Source organism: Pinus tabuliformis, chromosome 8 (assembly GCF_031772625.1).
Source record: "Pinus tabuliformis cultivar Carrire ecotype Pingquan chromosome 8, CPIR1, whole genome shotgun sequence".
Classification (NCBI taxonomy): Eukaryota; Viridiplantae; Streptophyta; class Pinopsida; order Pinales; family Pinaceae; genus Pinus; species Pinus tabuliformis.
Window position 1 is genome coordinate 1195112407 of NC_142294.1, and position 17077 is coordinate 1195129483.

Below are 17077 nucleotides of genomic sequence, written 5' to 3' on the forward strand. Positions count from 1 at the left end.
GGAGAGGTCCTTCTTCTTTCGCTTCTCCTGCTCTCCCTCAAATGCTATGGCAGCATCCACCTCCTCCTTGATTCTGATCCCCTTGCCACTGCTTCCCTCCTCGCTCAGCCTTATGATCTCTTCTTGGCGAAGAGCAACCCACATTTCCTCCCAATCCAGAAGGGTTTCCCTACCCAGTATGCTCTGGACAAACACCTCCCAGTCTTCTGAGACTGCATTTAGGGTTGTTCTCACCATCAATTCTTGATATGGCGTGGCTGCTATGGAAGTCAGTTGATCTCGAATCTCCTTCAATCGACCGAGGAAGGGGTCGATCTGTTCTCCCTTCTGCATCTGGTATGATCGCAGCTGATTTTCTAGTAACATCCTTCTCTGCACTGAAGTATGCTGCTACAATTTCTTTAGGGCCTCCCACATCTCATTTGTCGTGTCCTTTTCGGCAATATGTCATACCACATGGTCCTTGACCCCGTCAAGAATGATGCTCTTGGCCCTCGCCATTGCCTCCTTGTACTTGTTGTTATCAGCTGGGTCAACTAGGATAGCTATCGTCCTCAAGGCGAATTGCTTGACACGATTATTGTCTAGAACGGATAGGATTCTAGCCTTCCAGACTACGAAGTTTGAGGCTCCGTCCAGTCTGTCCTAGTATCTTACCCTGTTCACTGCCATCTCGCTGAGCCTCGATTTCCCTCCTGGAAGTTCTTGGTGTGACTACCTTTGAGCCTCGATTTCCCTCCTGGAAACCCTTCTGCCAATGTCGAGATGCCCCCACTCCAAACGTTAGTGAAACTGCACCACTAATCTGGATTTCTCGGCTAGAAATCCTCAGTAACAACTCCCTCCTCCTTGGCCTTGCCCTATTAGGTCTTGTTCTGACTATAGTACCCCACCAGCTCCACTTTGCAACTTACCCATAGCCTCCTAAACCCCAGCAAACTGAAGGTTAGCTCCTAGGCTCTGCGCAATCCTGGCACCGACAAATCAGCTTCCTCAGTCAACTATGTCAACCCTGCATGGCTCTGCGTGAGCCTATCTTTGCCTCCCTCAGCCTCTACGTTGCCTCTTCTTGGCTCGAACTTGATCACGTAGGCACTGCGTCACCCCTTCCTTGCTGCTTCTTTGCTAGGAGCAGCTTTTGTCACTCGGGGCAGTTGTTTTCTGTTGTTGTTGCTCTGCTCGGCTGACGTAATCAGTTCTCTTGTCATCTACAACCACGCTTCGATACCATGTTGGAATTTCTAAGTCTAACTGATAGAAATCCTTCATGTACTTTCTGATTTATTTTTGCCTACTTGTTCTATTTAATTAACAAGTTATTTACCATGTAAATACTGAAAATAAATACAAGTACATGCTCAACACATTACAGATCATCAACTGAAGGAAAAACAAGCACACAAGTGACACTGTTGTTTTTGGACTAATGTCCTCGGAAAAACCCAAAGCGGGAAAATTGGTGCAGCTATCTAAGGGTTTGATTTATTAAGCAGTTTCAGAATAAAATCTGGGTGCCAAATTCGGCTCACCCAACAAAGAAAAATCTCGGCAGTAGTACCTCTCTACTCGGAAGCAGATATTCCTGTTGAAACCATGGATAAACACTCTGGGAGCTCCACAGCTCCAATCTGCCCCACGAAACCCCAGCGTCAGCCTCTAGGGACTGCGTCAGCTCTCTCTGGCCCAACGTCACTCTGGCTTGGCCTGCGTTAGCCTCTGCAGGCACTGCACCAATCCTCTGGCACTCTGCGTCACTCACACTGGCCCTCTGAGGCACTGCATAGCTCCTCGCTGCCTCTGCGTGAGCCCTGGCTGGCTCTGCGAGAACCCTTGGCTAGTTCTGCGTCCCTCTCTCCAACTACTGCGTTGATCTTCCCGGTGCTATCTCTGCCTCTCTGCTTCTATATTCACTACCCCGCAACTGCAACTTTGATCACTCTCTCAACTTTCTCAGCAAACCAAGCCCAGAAAGTCAAAATCTTGATCTCCTGGTGTGTTCTCCAAGTGACCCTCAAGCCTCCTCTTATACTTTTCTCGTTGACAAATCAACAGCCAAGATTAAGTCCCTAATCAATGGCTACGATTAGATCTGGTTTGATCCATGACTTTTGGAACATTCTAACACAGCTTTATATTAATTCACATTAATATTTTATTTTCCCTAAGTTTAGACTTAGGGACTCCATTAAAAATATTAATTATTTTAATATCTCCCAAACTGTTTAGAATCTGCCCAAACCCTTTATGGGTATTGGAGATCTCATGTGCCTTAGCCTCTCCAATTTTCGTGGCTAGAGCACATACGATGCTACCCCAAATCAACAACACATCTGTATAGCATTATATCAACCAGCATTTTCACAATGCAAGGCCTTCACTAACAGCTCCATCTCTCCACGAGACCATGAGCTACAATGTTGGCGAGACCAATGACTATAGACACTTCATCATTGTCCCCCAAGGTACATACCCACCCGGGTGTTCCCTGAGTATGACCTTCAAGGACTATTCTTATCTTGGGTTCCCAGCCCTCAAAGAATATCAGTCCTCTTGCCTACTCTTATCTTGGATGCCCTACACTTCCTCAAAGAGCATCAGATGCCTGATGATTACCTAATCCTCCCATTTTCTCTTCCCAGGTGAAGACAAGAATGTTGTGGCTATCTCTCCCTCTTGATTAGGGAGGACATATCAATCATGTGTCTACGTTTCTCTTCATGGCCTTCAATAAGACTTACGGTTGTTATTCCTGGTCTAATGCATGACACATGAAATAGAAGAACACAATTGTCACTCCCTTTTAATCAGGGGCGACTCAATCCAAGCTCCCTCTTGACCAGGGACTTGTCAGAGATCCCTCTTAACAAGGGACTCTCCTTTTCATCAACACCTTCTTCTTTGTCGATTCTTCATCTGCTTGATCAACTTCTTTCCTTGATGTCATAAAATTCATTTGAGCTTATTCCTTGTAGGGCATCAGTCATCGATCACTTTCCTTCTTGGTTCGTCATGTCATTTCTTTCTTCATGGAAAGTGGCCTTCTTGATACATATCTGGAACCTTTTTCATATAGCTACTTCTTTCCCATCATGCTTCTTTCAGGAATTTCCATCCACCACATGAATGCTAGTTGTACTTGTACTTACAACTCTTGTTCCAATAGCCCTACATGCACTCATCCAAATATTATTCAAGAAATCAAAACATAACATTAAATCAAATCATACCTTACTAGATGGTTCTTCATCATGACATCTTCCTGTAGGTACCAGCATCCTACATTCATGTTGACACATCTCCCAAAGATATCCATTGTTAAGGGTCTCCATCTTTTTCAGACTTTCATCAGAGTCTTCATATCCTTCCGGAAGATTTCCTAGTCAAATCTTCTTGGTCTTTTGGATGTCGATTGCCTTCATCAGGGTTGCATATCTCACGATCTCTTCCTTCCTCACACATTCCATTCCCAGGAGCTTTCAATCAAAGTTTCTTAATTGTAGTCAACCACCTTATACTTCATATGAGGACAAATTATGTTGATTTCATCTAGTGCGACTTATGCCTTTCTGCATCTTTTCAGAGCAGGAGATCCTTTTCCCTTAGTCATGCTTCTTAAGATAGAAGTAATGATCCATGTTACCTGTAACCATATGACATGACATTATAATATTAAACACAAGCATACATATCTCATTTCAACAACGGTTAGAGGATGAAAGAAACTAGGGAACGTCAATAAATAAGAAGCCTCCTTATTTGCTGCAACAAGCTCCATCTTGTTATGAGGAGGTCATTGGTTCAATTCAAAGGTGGTTAATTGAAGGTGATCCAGATAAAATTAAAACCGATAAAGATCAGATGCAAGATGAAGAAAGACATGTCACACATATCTTACATACTTCATCTGAGAGCTTTGAAGCAGAAAGTACCACGTCATCAGTAATACAGCGTGTCATGAAGAAAAAGCGCAAGAGAAAGAAAATGAGAAGAAGATTTGATGCATTAGACGGTCGCGAGCAGCTTGATTTTCGGATAGGAAAAATTCCTACCATATCCAAAATTGGACATGGCATATCCGACAATCAGCCGACAGATTTGCCTGAAAGCAGGCAAATGCTCAGTATACACTATATTGAACACATCTGATGCCATGGGGCATCCACTGTATTTCTAACCCTACTCCTTGCTTTTTCAGCATTTTCATTTATGTTTTAGGATTAGATTTACTTTTCATGTTATTAGATAGTTAATAAATGAAGAGCTTATATCTTTCCTGTGCTTAGTGTTATATGATGATTTTTGGATGGATGCTACTTATGTTTTGTTGTGTAGCATGGTCACAGATTCTGGATTCTCACATTCCTACAGTGCAACAACGTGTCCCCAAGTAGAGCCAGATGTTGACTGCTACATGTCAACTACCCATAGTAGTACACCCCCTTTTCGCAAAAGGGACAGCATTGGATCGACGTGTCCGTGCCATTCGATTGTCATCATCAGCCCGATCACGTTATGTTGTAAACCCAGTCTGCATGTGTAAATTGTAAATAATCTTAGCAAATCCGAGTCATGTATGTAAATTGCCTAGGCAAACCTAATTTTCTAGTGATAATCTACGTTCCGGAAGGTTTTTGTCTCACTGATCCATGATCGGCAGACTTTTCCTTCAGCCTCACCCCAAAGCTGGAATGGATTTTGTCATTAGAATCTTATGGGAATCCTAGTGTGCTTCGAGTCTATGTAAAAGTAATTTGGAAATAACTCTAACTATTTGGTTAGGTTATTACAAATTGCTTTATCTGCTAGATTATAGTTGTGTCGCAGAACTTGGTGGTCTATGAGGATCTATGTCAAATGGGTTTTCCCCCTTGAGATGTAAAAGTCCTAGGTCCTAGGTGATTTTTCCATAGGACTAAGTTCGAAGATCCAAAAATAAAAAATAAAAAAATAAAAGATATAAATAATAAAAAAAAAAAATTAAATTAAAAAATTAAAAATTAAAAAATTAAATAAAATTAAAATTAATTAATTAATTAAAAAATAAATAAATAATGAAAAATAAAATAAGATAATAAAATAATAATAGGTCAAAGTTTTGAAGAAATAAATGCAGGGTTTTAATTTTTTAATATATTAAAATGCATTTAAAATTTCGACGGATGAGATTGAAAGGGATTTTGATCATCATCGACGGTCGAGATTAGTTTAACATGGATCACTCGACTAGCCGTTGGGAAATTTTCCTTTAAATAGGGTGCTATGGGTCATTTGAGATCAGATTGGATCTGAGAGTTTGGTGCTAAAGAAAGCTCTCTTGTAGTCATTTTTTGTGCAATAAAGAAAGACTTTGGGGTTGAAATCTTGTTGGTGTTACTCTTTTGAAAATGTTGTAAGATGTTTTATTTTTCTGCATAATTTTATTTGCAGTCATTGATAATAGCTTGATGAAGATTGATTCAGGCATAGGTATCTTGTCTGATCTCTGGGGTTTGGATGATAGTTTAGATTCTGAAATATAATGGCAAGTATCTCCATTTGATCTGGTTTTCACTATTGTTTTCTCCCTCTATGTTAATGGTTGATTTTAAGTTGTGCAGGAAATCCGTTTTTTTTAGATTACCGGGCGTTCAGGGAAGTTCTCCGCTGAACCAGCCAACTCCCGGATTGTGTTTTCTGAAATAGCCCAGCCAGTTTTGATCTCGGGCTTATTATTTGAAAAAAAATTATGAATGCATGAAGGGTTTTTGAAGTATCTCGCATTAAATTTAAATTCTAAAAATATTATTGTGATTATTGACAAATTTGGTTGCTTAAGAGTCGAAAATCTGTAAATATCGTAAATTTTTAGCTGATTTTAGGGTTTTCAGTTTTGTTTCTTGCACATTTTACTTCTCTGTGTTCTGTTTTTGCCATTCTCAGATTGCAGATATAGATTTTGAAAATTTTTCAGGGTTTTCTATCAAGCAATCTGAAGCAGCAAGGGTTTAAAATTTTAATTAAGTTTATGGAATATGGTTTCAATTTCTCTTCTGCTTAAGGCTTCATTTGTATTGCAGGAAAAAATTTCGAAATTTTTTAGCAAGCTGGGTAAAGCTCCTCATGCTGCTACATTTTTCAACACTAAACCATGGCTCTCATCTGCTCACTGCCAGCCCTTACGCAGTCATCAAATCCAAACCGCACACTTGCCTGCTGTAACAACCCATTAATAAAATTTTGGACCTTAAAATTTTATAAATATATATCTATGTATTAAAATTTATAAAGTATGTGATTAAAACCTTATAATATGAATTTATAAATTATATTAATTAATTTTATATCATACATAATTTAAATATTATAAAATATACTTATATCATATATAGTTTAAACATTATGAAATATACTTTACATCATATAGTATTTAAATGTTATAATATATATATACCTTAAAGCTTTATAGCATGTATAATATAAACGTTATACATTATGTTATTAAAACTTTATAAACATCATGATGAAAGTTATAAAGGTATCAGTTTAAAAACGTATAACGTATGCTGAAGTGTGATATTCATAAATGTCGGCTGCCCTAAAAATCACCTTATCCCAGCCATTAATAAAGTCGAGGAATCAGCTGAACATTGATTGCTAAACGCAGAAGTCAGTGGAAAATATCCGAGAACCTTGAATGCAAGAAAGGCGGTGGCTGCAAGTGGGAGGGCGGCCACCGCCAGACCAGGGGTTAAATAGAAGGGTCTGAACCTGAAGAAGGGGAAAAACCAGAGAATTATGAATTCATCAGCAGGAAACCAGGAGAAGTAACTTTGCAGTGGAAGAGTCTTGAGTGATCTGAGTTCTGGGCACGGAGGGACAGAGAGCCTCTGTGGAGAGCTTCTCTGGATTGAGCAACCAGGTTGCTCTGTCTGGTCGGGTGGTATTGGGCATCTCGAAATTGAATCAAATCAGTCAGCAGTTCAGGATTTCCAGTTCAGCAGCGGAATCGGAAGTCAGCCAGCAGCTCAGGTAGGTGCAGCTTACAGTTTTATGTATTACTGTTTTCAAATTTCATATGAGTGTTTATCTGGTAACTGTAAATACGAATTTAGACCACTACACATGGTATCGGAGCAGGTTCAAACCTTCGGACCTCCCAACCCTACGCTCCTGTACGCGCTTCCTCTCCTTCTATGAATCCGTTACCCGAATTTCCCATGAATGATTGAGACTGTGAAGAAGCCCCAGAGAATAATCGTATTGATCTTCACATTCTGCTTCAGACTTGATGAATTGGGATAAACACCTTTCGAGAATAGAGTTTGGGTATCTAAATTGGCAACAAGCCACCTGTGGTGTGAAAACCATCTGCGGAATCCGAAAACAAATCCACCTGCGCTGTGGAGTCCATCCGAAATTTAAAACAAAAAAGGGTTTTGAGAACTGTCCAGATAGTCGCCTAAAGAGATCTTGAAGTTCAGATCCTTGTTTCAACAGTATGCACGAGCAATACGCCTCTCACTCTATAAATATATAGACAGCAAAATAACTTGAATGGTTTTGCCGGCACGGAATCGAAGATCTATATCACCAAATAAACCCAAGCTTTATCAACGGACGCTGCTGGACTTGGGCGTGGTTATCACAACCCGACACAAGCTGCCGATCCGTTCCGATAGTCTTCGGTGAAATACTCCTTTGGCAGGGTATTTTCGGTGAACCCACAGTATATCGCGCGGAAAAACCTGATTCAGATTTAATACATTTCATTTCTCATTCTTTCGAGTCAAAGTTTTACCTTTGGCTCTTTCCTCTAGGACTTCGTCATATCGACTGCGGATCCCTAATTCAGTTTTCGATCAACGTCAACGTTTTTTTTTTGGGATTCATTTTATCAGAGTTTCGTTGTTTAAATTCATCGATTCCTCCATCAATTTTTGCATTACAGATTCGTATACGCTCAATTTCTTTATTCCAGAACACCGTCTCTCATATCTGAATTATTCTTTTGCTCTCCGCGTGTGTCAAAATTGCTTTGATCTATCTTGAGGGAATGTACACAGCCTTGGTTGAAGTAACTGGACATCTTATCTCTTCATATTGTTAATTAACTTAGGTCCAAGAGCTATCGATTTTCCCAATACCGGTTTCTACACTTTTCAGGATTCTCAAATACTTTTCTGGGTCCTCTGCAGTTAGGGACCAGAACTCTGAATCCTCACAGATGCAAAAATGTTGAACGCGAATTTTCTAGGATTACAAGTTTATTTTAAATTAAAATGAAACAGGTCGTGTACCGTGTTAACTAGCATATAATCTGATGTTGTGTCGATGTTGGACAGTTATTCGGTATATGGTGTCGTATTGTTATAATGTGCTTTGGCATGGTGCGCCTTGAAAGAAAATATAAAATTGTGTGTGTGCATCTCTTAAATAAAGAATATTGATATTTATAAGAACAAAGGAAATTACATCAAGTTTATTCAAAACAATTATACTTTATATATGCACAACTAAAGCACAATACACAATGATTCTCCATTTGTGGTAATAAGTTGAGTATGTCTTTCTTGTGATCTACGTTGAGTACTGTTATAAATCTGCTGGGTTTACTTTACTGGATTAGGGTTTGTTGAAGTTAATTCAGTGTTACAGAAGTATCTGTGTGCACTGTGGAAATAGATATAGTGTATAGGTGCAGTGATGATGTGCAGTCATGTAGCACTGCCATAAATAAAGTACAATGTATGGATCATGTGATATAGACATGCCCAGTCATGATAATTATGATTTATACTTAATATTTCAGTAGGCAATATTATTTTAGTTACTAAGTTAGGAGTTAGAAATGCAAAACTCTGTTCATTATTGGAAAATCATAGTCCATAGCTGTAAAACTCTAACCAGGAGAAATAAACTATCCACTCATCATATCCTCTGCTCAAAAAAAAGAAACAATGCCGCAAGCAAGCAGCTGTCCTCTGTTTAAAGGTTCACTGCCTGTGCTCTCCATCAGAGAGAAATGCTGTTAACTCCTTAAACTGCATGTCCTAGATTATTCGTTCTTTTCATGAAAGACAGTTAAACTTTTAAATAAATCTAAGCCTCCTCTTACAAGTCAGTTTCCATCACAGTTACACCATTGCTGCACCTTCACTAAAGTCATCCCTGTTGTACCTTCATTGAGGTCACCATTGCTGTACCTTTATTGAGATCATAACAATGTGGTCTTTATGATAGCTACACCGAGATAGGGATCAGGACCTTGTCTTCATAAAAGAACAAGATCATGACTGCTATTTTCACCAAGATCTTGACTGTGTCTAGAATGCCAAAATGTATAACTGTGAGGTCACAATCATGCCGAGATTGTGACTGTGTAATGCTAAGAGTGCCATATACTTAAATAAATTAAGTTCAGCAATTAAATTGAGTATGTATAATGGTAGCCACTAAAAACTATATGTTATAATAGTGGTTCATGTTTTAATCCATGAAATGGAAGCGCAGGTCAGACAGATTAGACAGCGGTTAAAGGAAGCACAGGATAGACAAAAGAGTTATGCTGATGCTCACCGATCTGATAGGAAGTATGAAGTAGGGGACCAGGTCTTCGTCCGCATCAAACCAAACAAAAGTACTATTCGATTCGGAAAAGGGACAAAGTTGTCACCCCGATTTATAGGACCGTTTAAAGTCGTGGAAAGAGTTGGACCTGTTGCCTATCATCTTGCCCTGCCGCCCCACCTGCATAGAATTCATAATGTATTTCATGTTTCTGTATTAAGACATTATGTAGCTGATCTATCTCATAACATCCAGTGGAAAGAATTGCAGGTATCGGACGAGGGAGTCATAACGGTCGAACCGTTACGTATACTGGAACGTAGAGTTCGACAGCTGAGGAACCGCCTGGTGGACCAAGTTAAGGTCCAGTGGGACAAGTATAGTCCCGGATCAGCGACTTGGGAGAATACAGAGGACATATGTCAGAGATACCCTAGTTTATGTCCATTTTGAAGAACTTTACACTATGTTTAGTATATATATTTACTTCACCTCTGTCAGAAAACCAAAAACATTTGAGTGATTAGTGATAAACATGAAACTTTGCGGCATAATATATGTTTAAATTCCTGCTGGTACATGGATACCAAAATAATATATGTTTAAAATTCCTGTTGGTACGTGGATACCAAAATAATATGTGTTTAATTCCTGCTGGTACATGGACACCAAAGCAATATATGTGATTATATTACTAAATTATAAATGTTGAAGTAAAGTTAAGACCGTCAAATGATTTTACTTCCGGTAGGAATTGAAACAATATAAATCTGTTTTATTTTATGCATGTCAAGAAATGAACAACTGAAATAAAAGATAGGAAGTGAATACATCCTATAGAAAAGTCAGAATACATGCATAGAAAATAACAAAATTTTGTTATGCTATAGTATCATATGTAGATAATACATAAGTTATTTCGAATATGCTGATGCACATTTCACAAATGCTGGGTAAGTGTAAGATTGCAGATAAACTATGATTGCAGATAATTGATCCAATTTTCGAGATGACCACGTGATGACAGAACTCAGATCAGTTAAAGCTCAAAGTGATTCTATGATAGGGTAGTAGCCCTGATACTACTGGAGGGGTGGAGGTGTTACCCACCGTTTATCCTCCGGAACCTGGAGTCATGGGAGGACTGTGCGAGTCACGCTCCCCTAGACGTGTGATGATGACTGTCGGATGCCTACTGGGAATCAGGTCGGTATAGCCGACGCTGTTACCTTTGTGTTATGAATGGTTAGGTCAATAAATTGACGCCATGGCATACTCTAGTAGAGGACGGATAGGATGGGAGCAGAAGAGATTAGGGAGGATAGGATGAGTTTTGAATAGCTTGGGGTCCGGGATAGAAAAGGGCATGTCCGTTAAAACCTTGAACCTAAAGCTCTAACTTCGGGACGAAGTTTTCAGAAGGGGGAGTGTATGTAACAACCCATTAATAAAATTTTGGACCTTAAAATTTTATAAATATATATCTATGTATTAAAATTTATAAAGTATGTGGTTAAAACCTTATAATATGAATTTATAAATTATATTAATTAATTTTATATCATACATAATTTAAATATTATAAAATATACTTATATCATATATAGTTTAAACATTATGAAATATACTTTACATCATATAGTATTTAAAATGTTATAATATATATATATATATATATACCTTAAAGCTTTATAGCATGTATAATATAAACGTTATACATTATGTTATTAAAACTTTATAAACATCATGATGAAAGTTATAAAGGTATCAGTTTAAAAACGTATAACGTATGCTGAAGTGTGATATTCATAAATGTCGGCTGCCCTAAAAATCACCTTATCCCAGCCATTAATAAAGTCGAAGAATCAGCTGAACATTGATTGCTAAACGCAGAAGTCAGTGGAAAATATCCGAGAACCTTGAATGCAGGAAAGGCGGTGGCTGCAAGTGGGAGGGCGACCACCGCCAGACCAGGGGTTAAATAGAAGGGTCTGAACCTGAAGAAGGGGAAAAACCAGAGAATTATGAATTCATCAGCAGGAAACCAGGAGAAGTAACTTTGCAGTGGAAGAGTCTTGAGTGATCTGAGTTCTGGGCACGGAGGGACAGAGAGCCTCTGTGGAGAGCTTCTCTGGATTGAGCAACCAGGTTGCTCTGTCTGGTCGGGTGGTATTGGGCATCTCGAAATTGAATCAAATCAGTCAGCAGTTCAGGATTTCCAGTTCAGCAGCGGAATCGGAAGTCAGCGAGCAGCTCAGGTAGGTGCAGCTTACAGTTTTATGTATTACTGTTTTCAAATTTCATATGAGTGTTTATCTGGTAACTGTAAATACGAATTTAGACCACTACACCTGCCAGAAATGTTGTTTTCCATAACCTCTACTGCCAAACCACGCAGCCTATACCTATCGCGTTCCTCCTCAAAACTACCCAGCTCTACGCATATCTCACGCAGTCATATATACATTTTTGCTCCTCACACAAACGCAGCAATCTCCCATCGCAACTTTCCCCTGCCACGTGCGTCCATTGCTGCTAAACTTGCATACACATCATGTTCGATTTTCCTTCTCTGCCAATCCAACTCCTCTATTTTCTGCGTGCCATTCTCGTTGATCACCTACAAACAACACTTAAAGCCTTCATCTCTCACGCAGCTTCATTTCTTTCTCCCTTCCACGCAGTACGCTGCCCCAGTCCAACTCTTTTGCCAGCAAACTCAGCTTCTTGCATGCGTCCTTCCACGTTGCTCCAGCACCTGCAAAACAAACGCTACCATACAAATCCACGCAAATTCGCCTCTGTGCTGCATGCTACCTCTCTGCTATATTTTCCTGCAATCTTCGCTACCGTTAAACATCCAAGCGTACCTGCAAACAAGTGTTTCGATTTTTTTTTATTTTGGTATGTTCTGATTTCATAGGGTTAGCGTAGGTAGTTTATTTTATTTATGGGATGTATATGCATTGCTAAAGGTTTAGCGTAGGTTGTATCTTAGGTTTTAGCTTTAGTCTTTCTTAGTTTCATTTTTAGTTTAAGTTTAGATGCTCTTGTTTATTTTGATATAATAAATAAATAAATAAAAAGAAGCTTTTTTTTTAGATTTGATTTAGGTTATTTTAATTTAGATTTAAGTTTAGAATTAGACTCTGTTTTTTTTTAGTTTTGTTTTGTTTCATTCATGAAAAATAAATAAATAAATAATAAAAAACAAACAAAACTTTTAAAGGGTTAGTTTTTCTTTTAGGATTTATTTGGATTCAAGTTTAGATTTAATTTTTAAAGTTAGATTTTAATAATTAAAAATCAAAAAAATATAAAAATATATAAAAATAAAAAGAATTTCAATTTTCATTTTTTTGTTATAGATTAGGTGTTAGTTTTTATTTAGATTTTAAATTTTGTTTCATTTTAAGCTTAGAATCTCATAAATTCTACGAAATTAACCCCGGACTCCTCTCACCAAACGCACAAAAACCCAGAATCCACCTACCCCTGGTAACCCCCAACAAGTGCAAATCACCCAATTTGGCCAAAAGACACCCCGCAGTTTGATATTATGAAATTAGGCCCCAATCTACCACTGGCTAAATTCTCCCTTGAGATATACCTCCAATCTTCGGCCCTTATCTCTCCATCATTCTTCTCCCTTCTTCCCTTGCATAGGCTAATCCAGAAACCCCTACGCACTTCCAAATGAAGAGAATTTCGTCCCACAGATTTGTTTCTCTCTATCCCTGCAAAATCACCACAAAATTCCTGGCTCCAACTAAGAAAATCTTCTTGCAAATAACCCAAACTCCAACTCGTTGTATGCTAGACCACAATGAATAACTTGAATTGCCTCTACACTCGGGAAATAAGCAGAACTGGGAATATTGTTGTCAATGAAGCTCTATGAAAGCCCAGCAATCGACTCTATGAATTCCCAACTAGGGAGGAACTCTAAGTCCTCTAAAGATGGGGTGGAATTCCACCTGGAATTCATGTGCTAAACAGCACTCTACCCTTGCGCTAAACAACTCCAAGAGAAGATGAAGTGTTAAGTGTAATAGTCAAAGATGATCCACAAAATGAGTCCCTCCTCCTTTTATATTTTCTCTCCAACCTTCTAGACTCTTTTTATTATTATTTCATTGGTGGGGGCCGTTTTCCACTTAGTTACTTTTTCCACCATTTTAATAAAATAATAATTTTCCACCAATCTGCAATAAAATAATACTTGCCACCTTTCTGCAAAATACTAGTTTCCCCTTTTAATTAATTTACCAAAATTGGGCAAAATTCCCATGCTCACAAAATTGGTGATATTACAGGGGCGCCTTGGGAATGTTTGGAAAGCATAATTCCTCACATAACAGTTCAAAAATACAAGTCAAGTCCAAAAAAAACAAAAAAAAATAACCAAGTCGTCTGCATATCACTCGGATTCGGTCACAATCTATGGCAGAACCATGTGGGATCTGTGTCGAAACCATGCAGGGTCCATGACGGAACCGCGGATCAGGAAACGTAACCGCGCGCGGAACTGTCGTGGTTTCCTTTTTCCAGGAATCGTGAAAAATTGGTAGAACCACGATTCCACCAGAGAATCGGTGGCAAAGCCATCCGAAACGCAAATTCGCCTCCTAACCTTGGGGGGTGGGCAGGATGGATCCTGCAACACTGCTATAGATAACCTCACTTTCCTTCAAGAAGGAATGTCGAAAAGGGAAAAGAAATCTAACCAGAACAATATGTGGGGGATCTACACTAGGTCATCTGCCAATCAATAGTGCTGCTGGCTGGCTGGCTGTCCAAGGAGGAGAAAATTTCTCCAATGGGTTATCCATTTTTTGGTGGGTAACAAGTCCATTGCAGAAAACCAAAATAAAACACTTGAAGAAATCTTCTCTAAATCAAGTACAATTGAAGAACACACACAAAAATAGTACTAGATGAACAATCCAAAGGAAGAACCGAAGACAACTTTGAAGATAAAGGCCAAGAGATCATTTCAAGAAACACCGGACCATACAACATCCTCACTATCAAGAGAGTCTTCAATCATGATGAGGGAAATACTGACAACCACATTTTGAAGAAAGATTTTCACAGAACCAATGAAATTAATAGAAGAAAAAGACAAACAGTTACATGATGGTACATTATCCAAGAGCGACAGATACAATTAATTGGCATAGAAACCACAACGCATGTAATCAAATAAAAAATACCTATGACACGCCAAACAATTCTACTTTTTATATTTGTTTTGTTATGAGCATAAAGTGTCATTCCTTCAATCCAGGTGGCAGAGTGCCCTGGTTGTCGTTTTAGGGAAGGCATTGAACAGCTCATTGTTCTCCTGATCTTCATGTAATTGCACAACAATACACAATATTTTGGATATTTACTAAATACGTTAGCTGTTTCATGATCCTTTCCTGACTATCTGTCATACTTTGGCATATTCTACAATACATCTTTGGTTTGGTGCAAATTGCAGCACTGTAAATTTCTGGGGAGTTTCAGTTTCCAACACCTTTAAAATACTAATAAAGGAACATTTCAGGTAAAATAGAACAAATGAATTAAACTGAACAAATATAATAAAACAAACCTTTTGTCCTACTAAATATAATATAAACTGACCAAACAACTTATCTAATATGCCATGACTATGCATCATCAATCCTAACATACAAAACAGATATCATAACAATGATAAAAATGCACTACACCAATGACACAAACAGAAAAATCACTATCTCAAACAGTGGACATTGTTTGCAAAGCTGCTACTGGAAGTCCTAAAAATATATTTCTGGCTAAAAAATTCATTACATTTGTACTAGGAAAAATAAGACTACTCAAAAGCGGAATGCATGCAGAAGAAAAAAGCATATTTTCCTACCTTCATCAACCACAATCGCACTATGGATGCCAAAATGACAGTAATGAAAAGTGCTGGCAAAGCAGCGAGCATTGCAAAGTTAATTTCATTTGCCTTGAGAATCTGATCCATCTCAAGCATTGCCCTGCATGCCACCAGCATACAATGCTAGTTCATTATATTTTCAAGCATGAACAAACTTCTTCAGCAGAAATTTCCTGAGAAAAAGGCAACAAGCATTTCATACTCGTATTGGCATCCTACCAAAGCTAAGAAGGACACTAGTACTTACGTTTCAATATCAAGCTTCAACTTTTGTATCTGTCAAAAATACAAACCACCAATCGAACAGTGACAATGTGCAGCAAGAATATAACAAGCTTGTTGTAGGAAAAGCAAACTACATTAGGTTTGTATTCTAAAAATTATCCATTATTCCTGACTCCTAATGGTGTGTTATGTTTGTTCCATATGTTTTACATTTGGTTTCTATCTATTTTTTTCATAAGAAAAATTCATATGTTTTACATTCAGTTCCATATGTAAAAACGAATTTTAATTCTTATCAAGGGAAAAAGCAAACACTAGGATTGCCAATTAACCAGTATTATGATCAAATTAACAAGATACCTGAATAAGTAAAGCTCGAGCAAGCTCTCCCCCAACAAGGTTTTGAAGAGGATTGATAACCTCCTTCTCATACCTGCATAACCACATATTTTGCATTAAATTGACCAAGGGTAGTTTTTGAACTTCTAACACAACTGAAATACAAAAGGAGAACAAACCAAACAAAACTCTTCCATTTGCACACATCCACCTATTATACTTTATATCAAAAAGTGAACATTCTCTGCAGCTAATGCAGACAACATAAGTATCACAAAATAATAAACTAAATATTTGTAATAATGATAAAATCTAATTTCTACAGACAATGGCAGTGCTAGCCTCTAGTTCATGTGATATAGACATAGTAGACTGAGCAGTATACACTGTACAGTCTGGTTGTATCACAAACAATTCAATTCACATCATTTATAGACAGAAATATAGACAAGACAAAAAAAATAGAAGACAGAAGAAAATGCTGGCATGAGAATGAACAGTATAATGACATTAGCAATCTCGAACAACTGGAAATCCGGTGATCTAATACACCTGATTCTCACTAATCCATGCTCCTAGGGTCCTGTTGCACTCATTTTTGTCAACGTTCCAAGGAAGCAGATGTGCCAAATTTTTCAAAGGATCAAGATCGTCTGGACATCGGTTTATTGAGTCATTGTAAACCCACTCTGCAAATTTATAATGTAAATGATGCTAGTAAGACCATGTATGAATGTAACAACATAGATAAGCTTAATATTTTGACGAAAATTTCATCCTATGAGGTTTTTCGTCTCACTGATTCACCAACCTCACCCCAAAGCTAGGGTGGAGTTTGTCGTCAAAGTCTTAGATGAATCCTAGTATTTCAGTCGAGTCATGTAAAAGTGATTTGGGAATAATTTAAGCTAATAGGCTAGATTATTTTATTACAAATAACATGGTCTACTAGATCATGCTGTGTCGCAGAATTGAGTGTGTAATTTGAGAGTCTATACCGAACGGGAGTTCCCCCTTTAAGGGTTGAAATTGTAATCATCTTATGTA

The 17077-nt window shown here is 38.2% G+C and overlaps 1 protein-coding gene across 5 annotated transcripts in view; it reads right to left on the minus strand.

Moving 5' to 3' along the window:
- DGS1 (dgd1 suppressor 1) overlaps positions 1-17077 on the minus strand; it is a 330562-nt gene that overhangs the window by 133062 nt on the left and 180423 nt on the right. For all 5 annotated transcript variants that reach the window (XM_089373467.1, XM_089373466.1, XM_089373470.1 and 2 more), the window contains exons 9-11: positions 16052-16124; positions 15714-15742; positions 15443-15566 (exon numbers count right to left, since the gene is read on the minus strand). In XM_089373467.1, coding sequence (XP_089229593.1) covers positions 15443-15566; positions 15714-15742; positions 16052-16124 — 226 coding nt within the window. The remainder of the gene's footprint in view (positions 1-15442; positions 15567-15713; positions 15743-16051; positions 16125-17077) is intronic.